Source organism: Poeciliopsis prolifica, unplaced genomic scaffold, assembly GCF_027474105.1.
Source record: "Poeciliopsis prolifica strain line A6 unplaced genomic scaffold, Auburn_PproV2 SCAFFOLD013, whole genome shotgun sequence".
Taxonomy (NCBI): domain Eukaryota; kingdom Metazoa; phylum Chordata; class Actinopteri; order Cyprinodontiformes; family Poeciliidae; genus Poeciliopsis; species Poeciliopsis prolifica.
This window is the reverse complement of record NW_026562388.1, coordinates 7,309,917-7,337,584: the sequence shown is the minus strand read 5'-3', so window position 1 is coordinate 7,337,584 and position 27,668 is coordinate 7,309,917. Positions and strand designations below refer to the sequence as shown.

The 27,668-nt window shown below is 38.4% G+C and overlaps 1 protein-coding gene across 10 annotated transcripts in view; it reads left to right on the top strand.

Moving 5' to 3' along the window:
• Nucleotides 1-27,668, top strand: part of myt1lb (myelin transcription factor 1-like, b) — a 111,825-nt gene extending 84,157 nt beyond the window's left edge. For 6 of the 10 annotated variants that reach the window (XM_055038319.1, XM_055038322.1, XM_055038318.1 and 3 more), the window contains 17 exons: nt 333-467; nt 3,058-3,148; nt 5,798-5,905; nt 6,685-6,911; nt 7,975-8,261; nt 14,067-14,297; nt 17,225-17,346; nt 18,575-18,637; nt 19,288-19,356; nt 20,447-20,509; nt 20,598-20,681; nt 21,510-21,731; nt 22,691-22,785; nt 23,116-23,219; nt 23,321-23,464; nt 24,262-24,324; nt 25,026-27,668. In XM_055038319.1, the coding sequence (XP_054894294.1) occupies nt 333-467; nt 3,058-3,148; nt 5,798-5,905; nt 6,685-6,911; nt 7,975-8,261; nt 14,067-14,297; nt 17,225-17,346; nt 18,575-18,637; nt 19,288-19,356; nt 20,447-20,509; nt 20,598-20,681; nt 21,510-21,731; nt 22,691-22,785; nt 23,116-23,219; nt 23,321-23,464; nt 24,262-24,324; nt 25,026-25,166 (2,249 nt within the window). In that variant the 3' untranslated portion in view covers nt 25,167-27,668. The remainder of the gene's footprint in view (nt 1-332; nt 468-3,057; nt 3,149-5,797; nt 5,906-6,684; nt 6,912-7,974; nt 8,262-14,066; nt 14,298-17,224; nt 17,347-18,574; nt 18,638-19,287; nt 19,357-20,446; nt 20,510-20,597; nt 20,682-21,509; nt 21,732-22,690; nt 22,786-23,115; nt 23,220-23,320; nt 23,465-24,261; nt 24,325-25,025) is intronic. The other 4 variants (XM_055038325.1, XM_055038328.1, XM_055038329.1 and 1 more) reach the window with 4 other exon arrangements.

The window sequence follows — 27,668 nt, the reverse complement described above, 5'->3', positions numbered from 1 at the left end:
GTCTGGTTGTTGCTTTTATTTAGTCATGATTATCCTTCTAGCTGGAGAATCACTGACCAGAATTAAAATGCCTTTTGAACTCTGGTCTCAATGCCTAAAATATTTTTAAACTAGTTAACAAATTTAGAGTAATTGTCAATTTGTGAAGCCAATAATCTCAAGCATTATGAAAAATGCATATGATATTGACAGCAGTTTGGCATTTCACTATCTTGAGGTAGACCGTTATTTAAGACTTTCATATTTTGACTAATCCACAAATGATCATTAAGATGGTAGCATAGAAGCATTCAAACACTTTCCAAGTCTGTCATGAAGCTTTCTGTCTACAGATGTTTCCCGCGCAGACAAGAAGGAGAGCCGATGTCCGACGCCGGGTTGTGATGGAACGGGTCATGTGACAGGCCTGTACCCCCACCATCGCAGCCTGTCGGGCTGTCCGCACAAAGACAGAGTGCCACCAGAAAGTGAGTAAATCAGCTACACATACCAGTCAGTCTCAGCCAGTGTCCTCCCTGTTCTTCGATGTTCAGGAATTAGCATGTACTCTGTGCTTGCCGCCATGTCTGGTGCTACGTCGCTGTGTACCTGTTTTATTGTGAGAGGTCGGATGGGTCACAGCTGCACCCTTCCCCATTGCACGGGGTTGTGGTTTTGTTTTCTGATTGTCTGCTAAGGGTGCCGTTGTTGATGAGGTGGGAAATGAGGTTTTGGTAATTGGCAGGATAGTCGAGAGCTGTCGGTTATAGATTCACTGGCCTGCTTGACACAGCTGCACTGACTGACAGCGAAGGAGAGAATAAGAAAATCCCACTTCCTCATTGTGAACGGAGTCCTGGTCGGGTTGTGTATTTTCTCACTGCATGTCAGCGCATGTCTGAGGGGAAAGAAAGGTTAAACAGTTCATTTCTGGAGCTTTTTTTTTCTGTTAATAGAGTCATAATTTTTTCATTTTCTTGAAACTTGAAAATGCTCGCAGACCTTGATAACACTGAATGTGCTTCAGTCATCCATGGCATAAACCCTGTTCATTTATTTGTATTCCTCACTCAATTGAATTCTGTTGAATAGGACGGCAGTCTCATATCTGTAAGCCGCAGATCAAGAGAGGTGGCAATAAACATTAGCCTTGAATGAAAAATGAGTTTTCCCTTTAGAGCATTCAGCGTTCTGATTCGGTCTCTTTCACCCTGCGCACTCATCTAGTCTCGTGTGTATTTTTCATTAACGACGGAATGAAAATTAAGTTAGGATGTGCCATGACCCAGACATAAGTCTAAAAAAACAAATAAAGTTTCAAAGAAACAGATACTAAAGAGCTAGACCACACACAAGTGTGGTTTTTGGCCCCAAACAAATTCCAAAATGACTCAGAGCAGGTATCCTGAACCAGGAGATTTTAAATAGAACTTGGAAATGCTTAGATTGAGATTTTCCATCTGCTGTCCACCACTACTGTCAATCTGCATTTTAGTAAAACTCTGAACAGGGTAATCAAAACAGCTGCTTCTTCTGTTTTTCCTCCTCCAAATGAAAAAAAGAGATATGTCCAAGTGAATAATTCAAGACTTTTCAGTCATCAGGAAGACAGTTGAAGGTAAATAGTCATATACATTACATCTGATAGCCTGAAGGGTTGAGCCTTTCTTACTCTTTCCCATTAAGACATTTTCTGTTATGAATGGAGCATGTATTATTAATTCAGTGACTTTATGTAATTGGGAGATCACAAAGTGCAGTTCGACTATACTATAAAAATGACGATTTAATTAGATCTTGGAGTATTTCTTTCTGCCTATTTGCTCATTTTGTTTTCTTAGTAGACGAAACCTGTATTTTGTGATGCAGTTGTGATCCAGTGTTGAAAGCTTCACTTTTTGTTTTATTGCATGCATTAAAACTAAAGAAAAAGACTAAAAGGTGATATTCCTATAACCGATGGGAAAGTGTTTTAATCCTGAATAAAATGTTTTTCTTTGTCCAAGACAATAAGCCAATAAACTGTGGGACTCAAAATACTTAGCCGATATTCTTACAGTGCTTACAAATCATTTGTACACTTTGATAAGAAATGCTATGGCATTTTTATGCTGAAAAATCTAAAAGTAAACTGTCCATGAGTGTCATTTTTGTTAGAGAGATGAAGCTTTCAAGCATACATCAAAAATAGCCTAAATATTATTCGAACCATCCTGTCCTGCATGCTTTGGATTCATTACATTATTCACTAAAGGCTTTTCTTCAGAGTAGAGCTTGAACTTTTTGGTACACTTCCTGTCCCCTAACAGAAGGCCAGCACAAACCAGGAATATGCGTAATGTTTTGTCTTGTGCCATGTTGAGAGTTGGGGGCGCTTTGTCCAATTACCTGCACCAAACACCAATTAGTATGTAGGGGAAGGAGGATGATGTGGGGTTAAAGTTTAAGGGGGCGATAATGATGAAGCTGATGCCGATGGGTTTGGCCCCACATGCCACCGGTGTGGAGACTCCTCCCCCTCCCCCAAGCCTGCTGCGTTCTGACGGCTCCTCTTGGACATCCATAGATCATTAATCTAATTGGCTAGTTGCTGAGGTGATGTGAAAGCGTTATCGACTGTTTTACCGGTAAACGATATTGAAGACTGCACTTTGTGCCCTAACAATGCATGGATGTCAAGAAGCTGCATTCCATCTGTTTGTGTCCAACATTGATTTTAAGGCTCCTGTTTTGCATGACTGTAAGCTGTTTGCATGCGCAAAAAAAAAAAAATTCCTTCTATTCCTGTCTGTCACTGGCTTTGTCCTGTCAAACCCAAATGACATCTTTTTATTCATGAATGTCCCTCATTCCATGAATACTAATTTGAAAGAGCTAGATAAGTGGAAGCAATATGGTGGGAAACCTCGCCTGCCCTTTCAAACTTGTGTTCATTAAAATGAAAAAGAGGTCATTTGGGTTCATTTCTTAATGATGTTTATAATGCCAGGTTCCTCACACACTAATAGCGCTCATGGGTGATTGTAAAGGGCTCCTAACCTTCCCTGTCTTTCACTCCTGTCTCCTGTCTATGCGAAGTTGTGGCAATGTATGAGAATGTTCTTAAGTGTCCTACGCCTGGCTGCACGGGACGTGGCCATGTCAATAGCAACAGAAACTCTCATAGAAGGTAAGAGCTCATCTTGTGTGAAGCTCATATTTGTTCTTTTTTTCAATATTTTTTTTCCTGTGGGATTATTTTTGATCATCCCTTTTTGAGGTATTCTTTTCATCAGTTATTTTTTTTTGTTTTTTCAATGTTTTTTTTTTTTTAGATTTGATTGTAAGTAAAATCATTCTTTTTAACGTTTTGTGTCTGTATGCGCGTGTGTGGACGCTGGAAATGATCAAAACACTTCAGCTGCTTCACAATCACATAATTTAGCTAAGGCTGGTTTGAATGCAGCGAGACACACTTCCCACAGCATAAATCATTCATCAGCTCCAAGCAAAAAAAAAAAAAAAAGCCATCTATCAGGTGCAGGTTTGGAGGTAGGAACTGAAATAGCTGCTTGGCGCTGCTGTCAGACGGGGGTGAGGTGACAGCAAAAAAAAAAGAGTGTCACCCGCAGCAGATGCTCAGGGATTCGGGCATAGCGGCAGCCATTAGCACCTTGCTGCCACTCAGCCAGGGTGACAGGAGAGGTGCAGACCTGGGAGGACCAAGAACGGGTGACTCCATGCTGAGCTCAGTGACAAACTGCGGCACCGCACAGCCACGCACAGTAAACTTTATAGCAGATCTTTCGTGCAGAAGTGAAACCTCCTCATACTACTTCACACTTTTTCCACAATCTCATCCGTGCATGTGCTCATCACGGCAGGTGCGCGTGAAGACAAACTGGCTCCGGGCTATTGTCACAAATAATTTTTTTCACACGATGCATTTGACAGTCAAGATGGAAAATAATAGAGGTTAAAGATAGCAAAATGAAGGGTTAGCAAGAAAATATATCTAAGATTAACTAAATGCATTCCCATTATACAATGTCTTGCAAAAGTACTCATGTCTCTTGACCTTCTCCATATTTTTGGCGTGTATACCCACAAACCCATGTAGAGCTTAAGGTTAAAGAAAAATTCTTAAGAAAAATGGGAATTTAAATTTAACCTGTTTCACTTTCATATCACTTAATAAAAATCATATAACAAATTATTTTTGAGACTTTTATTTGCATTTAAAATGTTGGCCATTTGTCATGCTAGTTCCACTTCTATGGTGATCTGTTACAAAAATACAATCCAAGCACATTAAAGAGAGAAAGAGAACAAGCTCAATGGGAGTAAATACATTTGCAAGACACTAAAATATTTTTAGGATGTATATTTATGTTTGGTAACATCAACTCGACATGCACATTCACACCAAAAGAAGACTGGTGGTGCTTCGTTACATATAAATTAATCTTTAGAAAAACATGTTTTGGATTTTATTGTACAGCAGGACTCAACAAGTGACTTGTTTCTGGCTCCTGACCTCTGAATATCTAGTTCCGTCTGCTAGAAGTCAGTCAAAAGTCATATTTCATCTGAGTGCCTCTTGTGGCAAAAAGGAATATGACGAGTGCAAAAAGAAACACGAACCTCACTTACACACCTGCATACACAAAGTAGAACTTGGCTTCAGAGCCGATAAAATACAAGTTTTGTTTGTTTTTTTTTCTGGATATTCTTACTTGATATTAAGAAAACAAATGAAATTGAAAATGAAAGCCTAAGAATCCTTTCTCAAAACATAAATAACACCAGGTGCAAAAAACAAAAGATTAAAAAAAAAAAACTACTTTTGTTAGAATTACTAAAATGTTTCTACTTTAAGACCTTGTATTTTTCTTCTGCCCTTTTTAGGTTTTAGGTTAATAATGTACTATGGAAACCTTTGATGTTTTAATGTAACATCATCTCCTCTGGCCAGACACAAAATATTGATTTAAAAAAACAGCATCAAATTGCATTGATATAGTCAGAAATGGTTGGAAAGTTGCACATCTGTCATTTTTCTCTTTCGATTTTTTTTTAATTATTATTGTTTTGGGACTGTTTTGTAGTTAGCTGATGTTTCATTTCGGCTTAAATAAACGTTGCATTACCTGTCTCTGCTCTGAATGATAAAGCCTTTTATATCCAGTATTGGTACCCACCTATCATCAATTATGCTGCTAATAAGATAATCTTCCACTACACTATTGGGCCTTGCTTACATACGTTTGGCCATCAATTTAAATTCTCAAAATTTTCACTAATAGTTATTTACTCCAAATAACATTTTGTAACATTCTATATTATGTTGCAGAACAAATTATAATTGCACAAAGTCCTAATTAGAAGAAAACCTTCCACAATTTTTCTTCTTCATAAAATAGGGTTTGCACAACACATCCCATATGTGTGGGTTTTCCTGTCAGCTCCTGGTCTTTGAAGGATACAAGCTGTAGAATGTATATAAAAATGTAAGATTTGTCCATATGGGAGAATCTATTCTGAGAATGATCTTAAGCTGCTCAACCAGAAACATGCAAGCTGTTGCCACTGTGTTATTAAAAGTGTTAAAAATGATGAAAATTAATGAGTGTGCATCTTTTATTTCTGCATATTTTAAGCAGAGACTTCCTGAACTGTAGTTAGGTGCTTTCAGTCGGATTTCAAACTGGCTGACAGGCAGATGTACAGTCAGTCACTCCGGCAGCTCAACAGACTGGATGACAAGCATTTCTAACAACCCAGACATTTTATATTATGTTCTCTCTATGTAGAACCTAAATTTCCTCTCTCATTTCAGTTTATCTGGATGCCCGATTGCTGCTGCTGAAAAGTTGGCAAAAGCCCAAGAGAAGCATCAGAGCTGCAATGGCCCAAAGTCCAATCAAGCCTCTGACAGAGTCTTAAGGTAGTATTCACTCAGATCTTTCCTTCTCATGTCCAATTTGAAATTTTCACAAAGCTGTGAAATTTGTTGTGACATGATGCACTGAGATAAACCCAGAACAAAAAAAAAACATTCATATCATGTGGGATTTTTTTTGTTCTTTCTTTTTCCTCGTACATCCTGTAATTGAGATTTGATGTCTCCTCTTTTTTGTTTTATGTTTAAGTTCTGCTGTCCCCTGAGAATACACCCAAGAGACTGCACGTTCACTTCTCTGCTTGTTGAAGACAAATCGCTTTAGATTTGAACAAAATATGCCTCATTTATCATCGTTCAGGTCTTGCGTTTTGAATGAGTGTCTCTGATAGACATGAAAATGCTGTGATGAAAAGTCATAAGTAGTTGTGAATTTTTGTATCCGTATCAAACAGAATATCAGGCAGTTTTCTTCCCCAGCCTAAATTGAGGCTATGAATGCACATCAAATGATAAAAGCACATAAAAGAGAAATAAAATAAATGCTTGATTCATTTTTTTTTCTTTTATTGCATTTACTTAAAAATACTCAAAGCAGTTTCATTTTCTTAAAGAAGAGCAGAACAGCCCTGCACCTTCAGTCATTTTCCATCTTCTATCATCCTCCATCTATTAATTTTTCCACAGCAGTCTGCTCGTTCTCTTCTTCCCTCCATTCCACACATTTTTCTTTTTTTAACCAAAAACCAGGTTTCTTCTCCTCCCCCATGGGCAATGTTCAGTGCCTCGGTCCAACTTCCACCCCCTCGTCATTTATTTTCCAGGCCTATGTGCTTTGTCAAACAACTGGACTATCCACAGTATGGTTACAAGAACAATGTCTCCACCAGCACGCCCCGCTCCAACCTGGCCAAGGAACTGGAGAAGTACTCCAAGACCAGCTTCGACTACAGCGCTTTTGATGGCAGCAACAACCACCAAGTGTATGGAAAGCGGGCCATTGCACCCAAAGTTCACGGGCACAGGGACACATCCCCCAAAGGATATGATGGTACTATTTTAAAGCAGAATAAGACTCTCTAAAAAGATTCTCATAATATGTCAGATTTCTTTCACATATCTATGCAGGAATGATCCAGAATTGTATCTACACCTAACCAAGAAGACTTACATCTCCCAAAAGTTTGAGAAACCCCCCCTCCCCCCCCCCCAAAAAAAACTGAAACTTTCAGGACTTTGCCAAGTATCTTTTAATTTATTTGTAATGGTGAGGTATTCTTAGTGATATCTGTCTGATAGATTTAACTTTGTACAATTGGATCTGTCATCATAGTTACCATTTTTACTTATGACATTACACAGTTTCTTGACTAGGTCTGCTCTCTCGGTACATGCTTTATTTGATCAATATCATCTCACTTCCATCATTATGCAGATGATACTCAGCTCTATCCAGCAAATGTCTCAGATATCATTTGGTTAATGATATACAAACGCCTCTATGAGACATGGACAGCTGGATTATCTTTATAGGCTGATAGTTTTAGGTTTTAAGTAAAATTTCTGTGAGAATGATCCAATCTCACAGAAAGAGCCTTCAAAATGTCACACAAAATCCAGCCAAGATGGGTTAATGAAAAATGCCCAAATGTCCTATATGAGGACCATTTGGGCACACAATCAATATTGGCAAGATCAGCGAGGGACCTGATATAAATCTTAGAAGGGTTTCAATTTAGTTTTAATTCCCTTAAGAATTTGAGTTCTAACTTACAGTCAAATAGAATTGTGGTCCTTCTTTTTAACCAGAGTTGTTCTGCATCAAACCTACCATGTATTATGGCCAATATGCAACCCAAGCACAATCCCTTCTGGGAATCATTTTACAGCCTGTTTCCTGCTCATACATGAATTTGACTGCCTTCTTGCAAACAAAAATTTTAATTTCTCAAATTCACCTTATTTAGAAATTTTGTTCATATCTTTTGCACTTTTCTGTGAATCATGCTTTTATTATTATATTACACTTGTATTAAAATTTATTGTGTTTGGTCAAATGTTGCAGAATGGGCAAAACAGAAAAAAAAAAGTTGTTTAATTGTGTGTCCCTGCAGCCAAACGATATTGCAAGAACTCCAGCTCAGCCAGCAGCACCACCAGCACCTACGCCCCCAGCAGCAGCAACAGCAGCCTGAGCTGTGGGGGTGGTGGAAGGGGCACGGGAGGAGGCGGAGGTGGAGGGGGTAGTAGCGCCAGCAGCACATGCAGCAAGAGCAGCTTCGACTACAGCCATGACATGGAAGCTGCCCACATGGCAGCGACCGCAATCCTCAACCTTTCCACACGCTGCCGGGAGATGCCCCATGGCATGGGCGGAAAACCCCAGGACTTGTGTTCACAGGTGGGAGCAGAGGGGCAGGGTTTAAATGCACTCAGAAATGTACTTGTTGAATTAATTACTGTAAAAAAGACAACTCTAATATTTCGACCTCCAGCTTTGATTGCAGCACACATTCACTGTGGTATGGGTTTGAAAAGCTATGGCAACGTTGCTATATTTATTTCAGTGATCGGTTGCTACTTTTCCACGATCTTGTAGCGATGATTGGAGAGTCGGATTGCTATTCAAGTTAACATCCCAAAGATCTTCAGTGGGGTTAAGATCTTCACTGTGATGGAAAGTCTATGAGTCTCATGCTTCTTGAAGCACTTTTTCACAATTGGAGCCGTTTGAAACCTGGAATTGGCATCTTTCAATATGCCAGGACTCATCAGACCACATGACCTTCTTCCATCACTACAGGATCAAATCTTTATGCTCTCTTGTAAATTGAAGCCTCTTTTTTTTCGATTTCAAATTTTCTTCAGACCTCTTAAGACCATTGGCTACACAGGATTTTACTCCCAGTCCCTGCACGTGTAATGCTTTTAACTTTCACGATTGAACATACAGTGGAAATCAGTTGTTTACACCAAATATAAAGGCACATAGTTCTTATTTCTCACTGACTAAAGTTAAATAAGACCAAATGTCTCCTGTTTCAGTTACCAAAATTATTTCTATTTCCTAAATACCACAATAATAAGAGAAGGAATATGTGAGAGATGTATTTGTTTGTGTCTTCAAATTTGGTTTAATTACAGAATGATTACTGTATTCAAACAATGAGAGATATTGATAATGTCTTGGCTTTGGAAATGTCTGATAGGTCAGCTAACTGGAGGCAGTCCTGTGGATTTATTTTAAGGCCATAGCAAGAACTGTTTTCTTATTTGACATGATAGGAAATTCAAAGAACATCAGTCAAGATTATCTGGAAGAGAATTTAGGAGATGCACATCTGGTTAATCAATTTCTAGTTCTTTGAATGTGCTGCATCCATCTGTTATAACCTAAACAAAGTCCAACTATCAAACTACTCAGGAAGGAGAAAAGTTTTGTGTCCCAGAACAAAACCCAGTGTTTGGCCATATTGAGCATGGATACATTTTGAGGAAAAAGGGAGACACTTGTAAGCTTTCCAGCACTATTTACAACAAATTACTTTGAAACTTCTCTTCTTGTTTGGCTCTTTCTTTCAAGGGTCACTGCGACAAATTATATTATTTTGAAACTGAGAAATTATTTCCTGAAATCAATAAATAAATAGTGATTTTCTTTTGTGGATATTCACATGTTTTTCTAATGAATTTAAATGGTGAAATTATGATGCTGATTTGAGTCTGAAACATATATGATTTCTGGGAGTCTTACAAAGATGTACTGAATAGTTCCTCTGTAATGCTATGGCCTCCTGCTGCAGGTGCAGAAATATCCACATCCAGATTATCCCTTTCCTTCCTTCATTATGCTAATTCTGGCATCGCAAACTGACAAAGATAAGGAGATTTGAGTTGCATATAACGGCAGCAGCGTGCACATGACTTGTGAACGACCCAGAGCTGGGTCTTACACTCAGGGCTCAGCAAGGCACTTTCTTTATTTTCCGTCTGGGAATCAGATAGGAGCTGGGACGAAGCGCCGTTTGACACGGCGTGAGTCCGGTGTGTCACTTCTGAGGAGATAAGGTGACAGTGCTCCTGTATTATCTGTGCCCAGATGCTAAGCTGGAAAATGGAGGCCAGAGTGGAAGTGCACAGTGGAGGTGTAACGTTGGCTTATGTTGACAGAGGAGACTGCTGGAAAATCAGAGCGAGGGAGTCAAGAATAAAGACTGATAGAAAGAAAGGGGCTCAGGGGAAGAGATTTGTAAATGTCACAGCGAAGGAGGAGAGAACAGAGCGAAACAACAATGAGGACAGGGAAGGAAAACGGCCAAAAAAGCTTATTTTCAAGACAAAATAAACTCGGCGGGACGAGCTCGGAGCAGTCAGAACTGTTTTTTTTTTCTTTCTTTCTTTTTTTTTTCATTCTAGTTTCCCCTCATTTCGTTGTGTACACCCGCAGCCGCCTCCTCCTGCTTTGGGACGAGATGAGCAGGAAACTCTCAGGACAGAATATGAAACTTCAGAGGATTCTGTTTTCCTTCCTGCTCTTTCATCTCAACACCTCACCTCGTGGCTCACGCTGTTCTTTTTCTGACTCTGAATGAAGCCTTACACACACACCTTTTTCTCACCTCGTTTTCTCACCTCGTTCATTTTTTTTCTACACCCAGTCTATCCGCCTGTTTCTCTCAATCACTTCATTGGATTTGCCGCTGACGGTCTAAAACGTATTGTATTTTGCGCAGGATTGTTCCGCGGGAACCTTTGTTGCTGGCGACCCCTATGAGCGTGTTCAGGCCTTCCCACTGACTTGCTTCTCTGCTTTAACGTGCCTGACTGAATTTTCTCCTCAGCAGGTCATGAAGTTCAGCAGATGCTTGTTAATGAAGCGTCATTTGAATCAGACGTGTTGAGGTAAAGAAACATCTAAAATATGCAGGGCAGCAGGTCCTGAGAAACTCTGGCTCAGAGTAAATCAAAGGTGGGAGCGGTCAAGTGAGAGTTGCTTGTGCTTGCTGAAATTTTTGGTTATTGTAATCAAGCAAACTGTTCAGCATCAGTTTGCAATATGAAACTTTGCCGCACCATATTTTTTGTTCATTTATTTTATGAAAATATGTGACTTTTGTCACGAATCGTAATTATCCTCAACTTCATCACCAGTCTTGATACTGTTCAGATTGCTCAGAGTCCACTGTAAATTAAACAAACAGCCACAGTATAAACTAGTTTTTAATGGTTCTACTTACAGCTGGTAAAGATGTCCAAAAAGCTTCCAATCACCAGAATATCTCTATGACATTTTACATGGTCAGAGTGTATAGAAAGTAATAATTTTGACTGTTCCTGACTGAGATGACCATGGAATACAGTTGATTTAGCATCAGGTGAATCATTTCTTCATTTTGGAGATATATTCCAAATCTTTATCCTGCTAAAAGGCTTATTGTCTTTCAACAGGTTTTTGCTTAAGTTGATATTCCAAAGAGTCCATGATGTTAACACTGTAATAAGGTTCCCAGGAGAGAAACAGGGTCAAAGCATATCACATCCTTCACCACAAAAAAGGAGTTGATAGATTCCCTCCTTTTTCACACCAAACCCTTCTGAAATACTTGCTGCCACAAGAGCCAAAATCAGATCTTCTCATGTATCTCACACACAGATTCAATTAATTGTCTAATAGGGTTTGACACATTCCACATTTACATTTCTGGATGTTTTTAGAACTTTAGAATGTGTTTTTGTTGTTGTTGTTGTTTGTTTTTATAGTTCTCCAAAAGCAGCTTTTTTAAATTTTCTTTACAATCCTTCTGTGTTGTATGTAGTAGCAAGGTTATCTTGGGTCTTTGTCCGTTGTAGTTTCTTGCAGTGGTAATTATTGCTGTATATGGATATGGACAAGTTCAGGTCAGAACCTATTTCCTAATAGCTATTTTCTAACTTATGAATACACCTAATTACCAGTATATGTTTTTGTATCCTTCCTTTCTGGTTTAGATATCATATCTAACGCCCAGGGAAAGTTTTAAACAGTTAAAAAAATAAAGTAGATGTTAGAAATGCTTCAGTGCTTTTTTTTTAATCAACCTGTTTAGACAAAAATTAACATTTCATAATTTCTGAAAATTAATACACAAAATTCACCAAGCAGTTGAAACATAAAGACCACAGTGTTTGATCACACTGTCAAACTGCAACACCAATCACATCTGAAAGATTAAAATAAACTGAATTCGCTTTAGTGGGAAACCTCATCCAAACCCCCTTTAGACCAAGTCTTACCATCAAAGGTCAAGGGTTGCCAGAGGGCAAGAGTAGAAAGAATCAACTAGTAATGAGAGTGAGGGATGCAGTGTCCTCTCACATTATCTTTGGTAATTTGATATGAAGGGGTGGGCCATGTTAATGTGACAGCGATATTCAGTAAAACAGCTAACAAGAAGAGGCTGATGTACTGCACACATTAATAAAAACAAGATCGGTAACTGCCTCACCCAGTGAGGATCTCTGCAGGAATATGACCTTTGTTCAACAAAATGTCCTTCCTGCCTTCCCCTTCATTTTATGCTTGTCCTCTGCTTTTATCTTTCTTGTATTCCTGTTTAAGTGTCATTAGTTTCCAATTTGACGCTCTTAATTTTTACAGACCTGCACGAAAATGTTGAAAGTTCAATTTGACATCAAGTAGTACTGTGTTTAGCATCTTGATCTATTCCGCTCACCTTTTAATGTTCTTGAACAGCATCCAGCAAGTTTTCTCTGTTTTCTATTTTAACAGTTATCTCCATCCTTATTTTGCACCACATTTATTGCAGTATTCATGTCCAGTTGCAAATGTATCACCCTGTGTATTTGAGTTAGTGTGCATCACAGAGTTTAGCTTTGGACACCAGGAGAGTCCACCATTGGGTACTATGGTAGAATTATAACGGGCTTTCCTCTTCACAAAACTGGAGAAATGGGGCTGGAGAAAACAAGGAGGAGAGAGGAGATAAGCAGAAGGAGTCAGAGGCAAAGAAGGCACAGTAACATCCAGGGATGCATTCACGAACATCCTAATGAAAGAGACGGCTTTTTTCTTTAGGTGCGATTGTATGGAGTAGTTTTGAGGAGTCAATATCTTTTTTCCAAATCTAAGTTTGGACAATGTTTGTACAAATTTTCACGATGGAAGGAAGCTAGGAGCTTTTCTTGATCATTATTTGATCAAAGGAAAATAATGAGGGAATGGCTACTAATTAACCAGACTAAAATGGAATCTCTTATGAGAGTTCAACCTTTGTTAAAATTATTGCGACATGAGGCTTTCGTTTATAACCGCTGTCGCTAGTTAATTCAATAAATTATTTGTTGCTCCATTACCTAAAAAAGATTATATACTCATTATAGAGGGGACTAAACTAAAGTGTTTATTTAAAATAAAACAAACGTGTGCAGCTTAGAATAGAAATTTAACTGTGGACAGGGAAAGTGAACGCTTCGCTTTTGTAGACGTGGCCCACTTTGTTCCAGAACACAGTTCTACCTCTATTTTTGGGTTTGCAGTAGTCTAGTTTGAGTTGCTGCTGCTTTTGCTCATCAGTGCTCACAACCCCACCCCTAACCTTTGTCCCTTGCTCCCCTTGTGATGTCCGCTCACATTAGGTTCACACATGCGTAACACACGAACACACACAGTTCAGACTGCAAAGCGCAGACCATGGAGGTGTGGAATGAAAGAGAAAGACAGAGAGAGGCATAGAAGAGGGCTTCACACAGGGATGCAGTTGTCCTTGAGAACTGATGAACCTCCTTTTCTGTTGACCTTCTTAGGAGCAAACAATGTTACTCAACACCACAAGAGTCTGTAGTCGTTTTATTTTTTATTTTTTTAACAAAGTCTTGTCAAAAAAAAGATTAGGAATTTAAGTTCCAAGTGTGCTTAAACCACTTTATTCTCATAATAAGTTAATATTCAGAAGACTTTAAAACTTTTCATGTATTTTCATAGGAAAAATTATGCACTTCTTTGCCCATCTATAAATGAATATGTTTGATTGTAAATTAATCAGAACCTCTCTCTGTCTTTTATCTCCTCTTCATCTCTGCTTCTTTATGTTCTATGCATCATCATCTCCTTCTCCACAATCATCCAACCTGCTTCCACTTCTCCTCACTTCACCTGCATATGTAAACAAATAACCCCCCACCCTCCACACCTACGCATGCTTTCCAGAGCCCCAGTCTAGATGTTGATGAGAATGGTACGTTGGACCTGAGTATGAGCAAGAGTCTGTGCGGCGGCGGAGCAGGGGACTCGGTACTCACCCCACTAGAGCCCATGTCCCCCCAGAGGCAAGCGGCCCTGCTGGGCTCCCGCTGTTATGGCATGGGTGATGCTGCAGACTGCTGGGACCTTCCTGTAGACTACACCAAGATCAAACACATAGACGAGGATGAGAAAGAGGTAAACAGAGAAAATGTTCAGGGGTGGCTCTGGAAAATTTGCTTAACTATAGGCTTGTGAGCCCACTAATGCGAATATATATATATCTATATATATCTATATCTATATATATCTATATATCTATATATATCTATATATATATCTATCTATATATATATATATATATATATATATATATATATAGATATATATATATATATATATATAGATATAGATAGATAGATAGATATATATATCTATAGATATATCTATATATCTATATATATATAGATATATAGATATATCTATAGATATATCTATATATATATATAGATAGATATATAGATATATATAATACTGTAAAATACTGTAGTCTTTGTTCTTTCAAGACTGTATTCTCCTCTTACGTTTAGTTCACGGTTTGTTGCTGATTGTTTTCACAGTGATCTAGTTATTTATCAAGCCACCGAACTCTGAATATTTGGTAAAGAATAATTCTTTACCAAAATGCTGATTTCTAAAGAGCTATCGCATAAAAATATTTTTATGTTATTTTTAGTTAACAAATATATCATTCTGATAAAGCTCACATAGTCACATTTTCTCATTTTTAATCTAATGACTTAAGTCACTTTATGCATTAGAAATACATTAAAAGTTGCAAACAATTCAATTCCTTTTTAAGATAAAAAAAAAACAGTTTATTGGCTAAAATGTAAAAACATAGCATTCTATTAGTGTGTACTTAATCATCTAGGGCAAAAAGAAAACAAAACATAAAAATGTGAAAAGTTCTGTTCAATTGATGTTTTGAGTATTTTTTGGAATTTCCCATTTAATAACTGGATAGTAAAGTGCATTAATAAAGTTGGTTGATGTTGGACCCAAAAGCAGAGACAGAGGCGGCGAATTAGTTTGAATATTTAATGAATAAAATAGTCCCTTCAATAAAAATGCTGTACTCATGTGAAACAAATACACATGAGTTTATGTGGAAAACCAGGTCCAGAAGCAAGAACTAAAAAATACTTAGGAATTATAAGGAAATCGGAAAAGCAGCACAAGAAGAACATGGGATTGTAGCAAGGAAGTAATGGGATCAGGGAAGTAGTGACTGAAAATGAAAAGCCTCAATTCTAAGGAGGTTGAATGCTGAACAAAAGACCATGGCTGATGAGCTAATTGATTACAGGTGCAAGTGGAGGAAGCAGACTGAGCAGACGGAGAGAGAAAGTTGCACAGGGGATGAGAGAGAGTGCACAGAGGATCAGGAAATGACACTAAAGAATAACCAGACTAAGGATACATAGAATAGTTATAAGAAAACAATAACTAGAAACAATAAGAAGAAATGAACGAAAGGAAAACAGGAACAAGACAGATCTAGCCAAAATAACACAGAAATAAACACTCATAAGAAACTTGAGTTCTGGGTAGAGAATGAATTAAATAGTTGCCGATGTAAAAATAAGACAGAGCTCCAGAAAGCAGAGAGAACAACTGATCAAGATCTTTTTAAAGATTTAGTAGAATTTTGTTGCTAATTGGAAGTGAAACATAAAGAAATTCATAATAATTTTGCTAATGATTGTGTATGTTCGGTTTTGTAGACTCTCTTCCTGTTTGGCTCATGATGATGCTCCAGCAGAGACAACTTGTCTTCTCAGAAATCTTTGTGACTGAGTGAGGAGACAGAAATGATAACAAGCAGCGGAGGGTAGAATAGAATGGAGCACAAACAGCAAGCAGTTTTGTCACTGATGATAATTATATAGCAGCAGTTGCCGTTCCCAAGACTGAGAGAATATACTGTCTGGTTATCTCCCTGCAGCCATTGACTAAACACAGTCTCCAAGTCAAACATTTGCATTGTTTTCTTGGTCTCTTACCTTCTGGTCTGAGTCACTCTTTGCTGCAGAATCAGTGGAAAGTCATAAAAAGGCTTTTATTTTTAAAATATAGATAAACCTAATGGATCTGTTAACTGATGTCAACATCCCCATGCACCAGAGTCATCTGCTCTGTTTGTTCCATGCTCCCTGCATGCTGGCTTTCTGTTTTTACATTTCTCTCCTCTCCAAAATGAATTATGCAAAGTAGCACCTTGGGAGGGAGTCGGAATAGCTCATCTCATCAAAGAACCGCTGGAAATCAATGCACCACTGCTGGGTGCGCCTGTCGGAGCGCTGATGCGCGTGCGTTTGCAAGTGCACACGCCTGCTTTCCTGTGTGTGAATATTCATAAGAGCGTGTCTGCTGAACCCTTGTCTCTTTGGGAGGGTGTCAGAGTGAGTTTGTAAGTCCCATTCTTGTAGCCTACTTCTTTGCGTTGTGTCCTATGTCTGCATGCATGCATCAATCTAATTTCTGTGCCATTAAACCAGGAGACACTGGTTCAGCTGAGCACTTCTGTCTTCATGACCATTACTGTACCCAAACTGTAAAATATGAGAGAAAGGTAAAAAAGGTAAAAAATGCATCAACTTGCATCGTGCCCTGGTTGCATGTACTGCAGACAAAAGCATAGCCCCAAATTGCAAATCCAAACAGTGGTCTGGTCCCACACCACAGTGCCATCTAGTGGCAGGTTGATTCATTACAAGAGGCGACTCCCAGAATTCTACATACCTACACACAAGTGAGGCTGCTCACACCATTTGTTCTGCATTATTTCCTCTCTACTGTTCCATTTCACTTCACTGTCAGACTAGCTCAATAGTCACACTGGCTCACCAATTTGCATCAAAACTGACAAAACTCCATAGCCTAAAAGTGCATATGATACATGTGGGAGTGGAAAGTAGACAAAGAGGTGAGAAAGGTGACAAAAGGATTCACTGCAGAAAAAGAGCTTTCATTTTCAGATTGTTGAGTACATACAACCAGAGAAACACAGGTTATGTGGTGAACATTAGTGAAAACACTTTGTGTGTTTCTCCTCTCTTCAGCCTGATGATTTGGATCCCTTCCACGACCTGCTGGAGGATCGATCCTACACCACAGACGTTAACATGCCAAGCCCCAAGCCCAAGTACGTCCAGTGCAAGGAGAGCAAGAAGGACCTGATAACGTAAGGAGTCCTGTCCTTTTCCCGCCTGACCCCCACTTGCTTCGTTCCACTCATGCTCTGCTGTTTTTTCCACTTCACTTACTGGTGCATCTCAATAAATCAGAATATTATCTGGAAGAAAATTTCTTCCTGTAATTTACTTGGAAAGTGAAGCCTGTATGTTGAATATATTCACTACCTGATGAGTAAAAGATTTCAGGCTTTTATTTTTGTATTTTTGTTGATGATCATGGATTACAAGTAATGAAAATGTAATGGCCTATAATCTCCACAAGTAGAATCATTAGAGGTCAGTGGCACTGAAGTAGCTGGCTGTTCAGAAAGTGCTGTATCCAAGCATATTAATGGAGATTTAAGTGGAAAGAAATGTGTGGCAGAAAATATACAAAAGCAGCTGAACTGATACTTTGTCATATAATGCCTCTCCGAAACCAGAAACAATGTCAGAAGCATCTTAACTGGGTTATAGGGAATGACTCAGTGGCTCAACCAATGTCCTTTTTTGAGATTGAAATTGTTTTCTTATTTGATTTGGAAATCAAGATCTGAGAGTCTGGAGGGAGAGTGGAGAGGCACAGAATCCAAGTCATGGTCCAGTGTGAAGCCTCTACAGTAACTGATGATTTGGAAGACAGATGGTCTGTACAACCATCTAATACAAAATATTTGAGCACGCCATGCATTTCTCTTGTGATGAACTTCATGGTGATGCTGATTTTGTTTTCCAGCAGGTCTTGGCATCTGCCCACACTGCTAAAGTAATCATGGTGTTACTGTGCAAAGTCAATCTGTGAGCAATTGAACACGATGAGAGACATCAGATCCAACAGTGTAGAAATTTATTTTATTATTATTGAATTACAGAAATAAATTAACATTTCTACGATATTCCAATTTATTGACATGCACCTGTAGTTTCTTCCTTCATTCTGTTCAGTTAACCTCAGTGATCCGCTGTTTCTGCTGTCTTCCTGCCCACATTGTGCTGCTGGCTTGCTATTTGACTTTTATTTAATGGCTATCTGTGTGAAACATTTCAAGCTGTCAGTATCATTCCACATCAAGACTAGCCTATCTCAGGGAGCACTAGGTTAATCACAGACAGTGAAGCTAAACTGGAAACAATGAAAACCATAAAAATAAAAATCCCCCTTTCTTCCTGTGATTTTCACATTTTCTTTTCCTTCCCCTTGGATTTAAAAAAATGTATCTATTTTTCCGGTGGCAGATGTCCCACACCGGGGTGTGATGGAAGTGGTCACTTGACGAGCAATTTCACCTCACATCGAAGGTGTGACTTCCTTTTCTCCTTGTGGATTCTAAGTCTATTTTTCTTTATTGTTTTCAGCTTACCTCGACGATGCTGTCAACCGTCTGTAGGCAGGGTTTCACTGTTTTCCGTTAGCCCTTTGAATATCGAGGTGCAAAAGCAAGACATGAAAAAAAAACTAATTAAATATTGAGCAGATGCTTATTTTGGGGTAAAGCCCTGGATTAAGTTTTTCCTCAGTGGGCCACGTTTAAAGCCTTCTAAGCTGATGTTATTTAGTCCTCCAGGCACCTTCTCACAGTCCAGTGCAGACTGTGCATTAACCATTCAAAAGGTTTGAGCAGAACTGCTGAGTGTTGCAGGGTGTGATGAGTCTGCATGGATCCTGAGACTTGTACAACCTCTTAATTCCCAAAAAAGTTCTTATGTGTTAAACATTGTAATTTTATTTTAAAAACAGCTTCAATAATTTGTTTACTTTGAGATATTCAGAGGGTTAACATTTCTCTTTTTGTTTTCTCTTAATCAACCTGTTGCACTTGCATCATGGCTTCCTTACATTTCCTGGTTGATATTTTACTCATGCATGTGTTTGTCAGAGTGGCCGCCGTGTCTTTCAATCATAGTCGTTCATTTAGAGTAATCTGGTATTCTGCTGCTGTATTTTCCAGTCTCTCAGGTTGTCCTTTGGCTGATAAAAGCATTCGAAGCATGCTAGCCAACAATGCACAAGAACTCAAGTAAGGTTTTAGATGACTAATTGATATTTGTGTGTTTTCTTTGACTTCTTCTCTTGGATTGATTGACTGATTGATTGATTTTCTATTTCCAGAACTTATTAATGAAAATACTCATTTAAATTGCACACTTTTCCAGACTACTTAGGAAACCCTGTTATGGGAATTTGTAGTATAAATAAACACTCAGAAGTTTTTCTTATGTGCAGTGAAATAAAATTTCAAGAGTCAATTTTGGAGTTTGGCTCACAGGCCTGAGTGATCTTTGTTGTTGTATTGGAAAACTAATTACTATACTACTGGCAATGTCTTTATGTTTGTTTGTACAATGTAGAACATGTGATATCAGGTACATAATATTATGTACTCGATCATGTGATTATTTCCCCAACTACAGATGTACTCAACTTGAAGGTTGGACATTTTTAATATATGGTTATACTGCAATAAAAAGACTATTTTAAGAAATTTTTCATATCTTAACAATGAATGTTGGATAAAATTATTCTTAATAGGGCTGATTTAGATTTTAAATCATATTCATTTTTAACCAAGACATTTATAAAATGGGACATATTAATACAATGGAAATATGTAGACAGAGGCACTAATTTAAAAAATGGTCTGTTTCAATTTACATTTAGAGAAAAAACAGTGTGTGTGCCATTCCCAATAGTTGGAAAGTCATCAATGCTGGGAATACCAGGAATTATACTATGTGCACATTGTCGACTAACTTTTTGTAGTTTATTTATTTATTTTGTTTTTCGATTTATTTTGGTTTATCTTTTGCAATGAGTTCCACAACTTAGAGTGACCTTCTTTCCATTATTCTAATCTGTAGCTACACCAATAGATTCTTTATCAAATGCAAGATGGGACTCTGGTAGGGCCATTCCAAAACATTAATATTACAACTAGTAAAAAGAAACGTGACAATGTTATGTAAAAATTACTCTAAGTGCAAGTTTGTCAGGGGTTTTAAAAAATGGGCCTGACAGTTTTTTTTTTTTTTTGTTTCTTTTAATAAGCATCATTAAGACACTGCAGATCCGTGTTAGGCCCTGAGCCCTCTATATGTTTTGTGCCCCAGGTGTCCGACACCAGGGTGTGATGGTTCGGGACATATCACTGGTAACTACGCTTCCCACAGGAGGTACAGCTCTCAGTCTGCAGATACATCTCGACAAACCCTTCTCTCTGCCTGACCATTTCAGCTTTGTAACGCTGTCATTTGTCTGCAGTCTTTCAGGGTGTCCGCGGGCCAGAAAGAGTGGGATAAAGATCATCCACAGTAAAGAGAATAAGGAGGACCAGGAGCCCATCAGGTATAGTGCAGGCACAGATCATAAGTCTTTTGTCCGACCGCTAAACCCTGAGGCTGGAACTTCCTCCTGCCACCGATGCTGCTCACCCTCCGCTGCCTGTGACATATGACTTTTCATTTCCTGCTTTAAAACAGATTCCGTGTGATTCCTAATCAGTCCCACCAAATCTTGTGCAGCCCATGCTTATCCTCCCTTTCGACCGCACACATCCCCGTAAGCAGGAATAAATCAGTATTAGTTCTGACAAGACAAATGTACTAAGAGTATGAAGTTTTATCGAGAAGTAGGAGGAACTTCAGAAGTGCAAGGTGTAGGAGTTTACTGAGAGGTGGTTCTGTGGTCTCTGGCGAACTCCTGCAGACCCTCATGTAGGTAAAGAGACAGGCAAGCAGAAGTGAAGATGGAGGCAGAGAGAGATTGATTGACTCTGCCTAAATCCCACAATGGGCTTCTGTGGCCTCATCCCTGGAGCTGCATTGATTTCTCTGGTGGCGCAGAGCACAAACAACACACTGTTCATTCGTAAGCTTGTCATTCTGTTGGATTCAGTTTGTCATAGCGAACCCTCTTTGGATGCAGTTTTCATATAAAGATAGGCATCTGGAAATTTAACAACAATCTAAAACAGACTGTCACTGAAAACAAATTATTTGTGAAATATTTTTAAGGTTTTGTAGGAATGAAAGCATAAAAATATGTTTTGGTGAAAGCTGGCGAAAAGATATAAATCAAGATTTGTGGTACAAAATGTCACGCTCTACTTTTCAAACAGCCAACCTTTTAGATGATAAAGGAAATATTTCTGAGTCTCACTCCATCCCCTCTCAGGTGTCCGGTCCCAGGTTGTGACGGTCAGGGACACGTGACAGGGAAATACGCATCCCACAGAAGTGCTTCAGGTTGTCCCATCGCAGCCAAGAGACAAAAAGACGGCTACCTGAACGGAATCCAGTTCACATGGAAGTCTGGAAAAACAGAGGGCATGTCCTGCCCGACACCAGGCTGCGACGGCTCAGGACATGTCAGTGGCAGCTTCCTGACACATAGGAGGCAAGTCATTTACACAGCTGTAAATCAAGTACAGCTGTGTGAGCTTTGTTAGATTTAATAAAACAATTTTTATAGTTTTGTTCTGTAAATTCAAATATTTGTTTTGTTTTTAAATGAATCCATTTATGACCAATTCTTCATGATATTTCAGCTTTCGGACCAACGTAGTGCTGAATTTATTTAATCTATTTTTTTATAAATTGATAATTAATTCTTATTTTCTCTATAATTGTGCATTTAGCAAACAAATAGCTTAGGTAATCCTGACTGACCTAAAACAAGAAAATTTGTATCTTTTTATCTGGTATATTTAAATTCTGGTTTTATTTTTTCAACTGCATGAAACAAAGTATAATAGTTGTAATTTTTTTGGGGGTGCTGTGGTGACGCAGGGGTTAAGCACAACCCACATATGGAGACCTTAGTCCTTGACGGAGCTGTCGCAGGTTCAATTCCCGGCCTAGCGACCTTTGCCGCATGTGGATTGCCCTCTTTCTGGTCAAGTCATCATCAAATAAAGGCCTCAAGAGCCACTAAAACCTTAAAAAAATAAATAAATAAAAAAGTAAATAAAATAAAAAATAATAACTTCAATGTCAAGCATAAGATGTGATCAAACATTTCTTGCTTTTAGGTAATTTTCCAGATGCAGAGTTTTTTTTTTCATTCATTGCAAACATAATCATCAAAATTACAGTATTGAAAATTTTCACTCTACTTATAACCAATTAAGAAACAATACAGGTGAAGAGGAAAAAATAGAAGTATATACAGCAAACATTTTCTTTTTACTCTCAGAACTTTTTCTATTTAAAAAGTTGCTGATTTTCCAAGCGCCAATAAAGAATCTCTCTTCAAATTCATGTAAAGTACAATATAGGCAGTCTATATTAAAAATGTACAGTGTATTTTGATGTGGAACAACATATGAAACATTTGCTTCTGGTTGCTGCCTGCAGTCTGTCGGGTTGTCCACGCGCCACCTCCGCCATGAGGAAAGCCAGGCTCTCAGGAGTGGAAATGCTAACAATAAAGCACCAACGTGCCAGCAACGGTAAGCTGCGCCTCACAATGCAGCCAATCAGGAACAAAGAATATGGAAGGGTTTGCAGAGCGGTGTTCCAGTTACAGATAATAAACCAATCAGAGTGGTGTGTGTAGGGTGCAAATGAACGACCACTCAGGTAATAATTTGAATGGATTTAATCTGGTGGAACAGGTTGAAAGAAATTGTACAGATTTGAGAGAAGCTATAATTTTGTCATCCAGTTGTGTTACACACTTGTAATAAACATCTCCCCAAAAAACTTAACCACATTTGTCATTTCTAAAGATTTTAAAATCTGACAATGAGGTTGGGACTAATGCTGGTTATCGTCTCCAGGGCTGGATCATGACGAAGAGATCAAGCAAATGGACGATGAAATCAAAGATTTAAGTGAATCGAATTCACAAGTGGAGGCTGACATGATCAAACTCAGAACACAGGTGAGTCATACACCCACCTCCATCTTCCACATTGAAGTCGTTTTTTGAATCGGCCGGTGGAAACATGTAAACACACTGTGACCCCACCCTACTCTCTGCAGATCACAACAATGGAGACCAACTTGAAGTGCATAGAGGAGGATAACAAGGTGATTGAACAGCAAAATGAATCTCTGCTGCATGAGCTGGCCAACCTCAGCCACTCACTGATTAACAGTTTAGCTAATGTCCAGCTCCCTCATATGGTAAGGGCCACCAGGAAACGGGCGAGCCAGAAAGTCACAGAACATAGTGAACTCTGTTTCTCTGTGGTAGATTTTCCCACGGCTTTCTGTGCATGCTTACTCTAAAGTGTGGAGCATCGCTTGTCTTTCCAAAGGCTGAGGGGGAGTTGTGAAATGAGTTGCAGCAACTGTGAGAACTGAAATTCAGCATAAACAAAACAATATGTTGAGGTTTTGTTTACGTTTACAGGGGAGCTGTGATTAAAGGACTGTTATTATAGTGGTTGAATTCTTAGAATCTGCCTTTGCAGTGATTTTATTTCACGCTCAAGATGTTTTTGAAAGAGATAAACCTTTCTATCTCCTTTGACGCCTTGTTCTGGTCTCTTTCGTTCGATTTCTGTTGCTCATTTTGTTGCAGAGTTTTTAAAGCAATCACAGACAATTTCATCCCGCTTTGTCCCTTACACTCTTTTTATGATCATCTCTTGCGTAATAAATCTATCACTGACAAAGTACAGATTCAAACATCGTTTGAAATGTGCAGGCCATTTTTCTTATTTTATGTTGCTTTTAGATCTCTCGAGGTGTGTATATGAAAGAAGTAAAAAAAAATAATAATCTCCCTTAAATCACAATAAGGCTTTGTCCTGATTCCTCGCAAGGCTTTTTGTCTATGTTCAAGTTGCATTTTTTTTTTTAGCTCTATAGAATTTGGCTGGTTAATAGATACTGCCATCTAGTGTTTGATTTTAGGAATAGCATCTTGTTTGAACTTGTCCTGCTTAAAGAAATCTCTCTTTCTTGACTTCCTGCAGAAACCTCTGACAGAAAAAGAGCTTCCTCTGAGGAATAACAGCTGCTTACAGATGCACCAGCAAGTAAGTCTCTCATGTAAAGAAGCTTGTATCTGTTGTGAAATTGAATGTTCTACTTTGCGTCTTTTTCGTCAACAGAAAAACCAAGAACGCATAAAAATGTATTCATAGTTCCATGAGCATTTTCACATTGTGTCATGTTAGAGCCACAAACTTTTGAATATTTTTGTAGGATCTTAATGTTTAACTGTCAACTAACTGCTAGTGCAGGCCACACTTTTCAGATTTCCGATTGTAAATGAAAACCATTCTCTTCTTGTGGTTGCACGGCCCAGTTGGTCGCCTTGCAACAAGTTGGCTCTGGGTTCGAATCTCCACTTGGGGTCTTTCTGAGATCTCGTCTTGCACACCGTAGAATGATGGACTTCAGTTTATCATTCTATGATAGAAGTGGAGACAGGATTCGTTCCAAATCAATAAGCAGCAACAACTGTGAGGTCATTGCTGTTGGGGTGATGTTGGAAAAACACTGCCTTTATGGTTGTGTTGAAGAATGGGGGTTTTCACTTTAGACTGTCTTTATTAAATAATAAAACTATGAAATCTAACTAAAAGCTGCATCTAACTAAATGTAGAGCCTGGTAAATATACAATATTTATTTTATGTTCTGGTTTGTAAAACCCTGGAACTGCAAAAAGGGTGTTTTTAAGAATCTGACGAAACCTTTACCATCACTAATCATTCTTTGTGTTTGGTCGTGCAGGAGTCATTAAGTGAGCAGAACTTTGACGCCTATGTCACCACTCTTACGGATATCTACACAAACCAAGATCAGTACCAGAGTGCGGAAAATAAAGCTTTGCTCGAAAACATCAAGCAAGCAGTTCAAGGAATTCAAGTGTAACATCTTGGCAAAGGAACACGTTGGTTCTCCGCAACAGAAAGAGACATAGGCAGTGACGGTTTGACCTCCTCGGTTCAGTGCAGTAATTTGATATAGTGTTATATATATTCTGAATTCTGTTTTTGGAGAAAAAAAAGAGAGGTATTATGCTTAAAAAGACCTCAAGATAATTTTTTTTTTCTCTTTTTTTTTGTTTTTGAGTCTTGCTTTTGAGGAAGAGCATAAAGGAGTAAATTGCAAAATAGTTTTTGAAGACATTTACATTTTGTACGTTTTCATATGAGCTGACATAGTGTCATGTAATGTTTCTAGCTGCTCATGTATGCACATTTTTAGTGTATATTTCTGAACAGTAAGCTAATGAAAACAGAGGTTCTTTTTATTGCTCGAGAAAACAAAGCATTTCAGACGAAAACAAAAAAGTAACGACCAGGAACAAGAAAAAACTACAAGCAAGGAAGAAGCCTTTTATTTTCAGTGGATGATTCTGGACTTATTGAACTGAGATGATTCCCCCCGTCCTTCTTTATCTTCTTCTTCCTGCGTGTAGACTGTCAAATAGCAAGAACTGGTTTGCGAATTGCTTTATTTTCTAAACGATGCTTGAGAATCATTTGTGCTTTGTTATGACGAAGAGTAAAGATGTGTCACTGTAGGTGGGGCCATTTTTAATTGGTGCTGTAAATGAATTCTGGGAAAGAGAATTACCTGATGTCTGTATGAATGTATGAAGTTATATTGTAAACATCATTACACGGAAACCCGATGGTGGAAATTCCCTCCCCCCTCATTACTGTATCTAGCAGAGCCAATTTGCATGTTCTCATGCTCATTCCTAAATTAGTTTGAGGTAGAAAAGATGTGTAAAGACAATGACCTTTAGAGGCAAGATTTTAGCCTTTTTTAAGAATCAGATCTGATCAGTGGTATGTTGCTAGGATCATGAAATGTCTCAGCAATATTAGAAAAAAAACAAAATCATTTGTTTAAAAAGAGGTATATGCGATGCAATCTGAAAAAGAAAAAAAAAAGGTTGGGTATATGCAATCTCTTGTTTATAAGCATAGCGGGGTAACATGAATCTTTTTAATATAGCCTATGTAAAATATTGATTTTTATACAAATCTTTTAATACAAAATGTCTTTTTAAAAAAGAGGAGGGAACCTGGACATTGAGTTTTAGGAGCAAAAAGTATATGAGTTGAATTTTTGTTTTCTTTTTTTCTGTACGACTTTGCACAGGGACACCTTCGTTTCCATGTTTTGATGTTCTTACAGAAGCTAAACGCAGTTACCCGAGAGCCGGAGGAGAAAAGGTTTTGTAGAGAGTATTTATAGAGAGCGGGACTTACAGGGTCACTGTCCCCACTTATGTGCCAGTAAGACTATTTGCACTTCTCCTTGAAAATATTATCCTTACATATGGCGGCGTGCAATTTTTCCAGGTGACCTCTTCGGCACACGATTGGAGCAACCAACCGCTTGGAGCCACTGCAGGTGTGGATTTCCTCCCACTGAGAGCAAAAAGAGAGAAGGAACAGGGACTCTGAAATCTGACAAATGGATTATAACCTTAGCAGTTATATTTTAGGCTGTTATCAATTGTAAAAACATTAAAATTCTTTCATTTTTTTGCTACGTTTTAGGAAGATGAAGTTATTCTCCCCTCAGCAGCACTTTATATCTAATCACTGTACAAAGAATTAAATAGTCAATCAGTTCAAGGTTTGAAAAAGAAAAACAAAAAAAGCAGAGGAGGTGAAAGCTTGGAGACCTTCACAGACTAAAAGTAGGCAGCCCTCCATTCCGTCACCGTAGTTGTTAGCGATCATGTTCAGAATTTGCCTTTTCGAGAGCTAATGCAAAAAGGTGCTCGTGGTTCACCTTTTGTAATTTATGGGTCCTCGCTCAGGACTCTACTACCCATCATCCATGACTGCATACGCCTTTTTCTCCACAGCATCGTGTCTGCAGCTTTTGCCAATATAGTAATGCTTCAGTAGAGTTATAGCTAGTACCAGTTTTTGAATTAATTCTCATTAACGGTGAAAAATGGACAAAGGGACTTTAAAGCACAAACCAGCTGCTCATCAGACGTTGGTGCATAAATAATAAATCTGAAAAGAGTTATCTGTGACTATCTATAGGGACACACAAGAGGTTTGTCACTTATTTAGAATGCTGAATTTTCATATAAATTATTGTGAATTCTTTAGAGTTTATTACTTTCTTCAAGCCGGTTCATTTTGAGGTTGAGTTCAGTCGCCATTAACAAAGACAGGATTTTGTATAAACTATTGTGCTCTCTCTGTGGAACTGAAGTTTGATTTATTTTTGTACTACACAGCATGGATTTGTTGACATTTTAATTTTGCTATAAATGTGTGAGATCACAAGTTGCTGTGATATTTCATTTATAAATTGTGAACTTTGTACAATTTTTGTCATGCTGGATGTTGACACATCTTACTCAGAATAAAGAAAAAAAATGTGTTGCCAGAG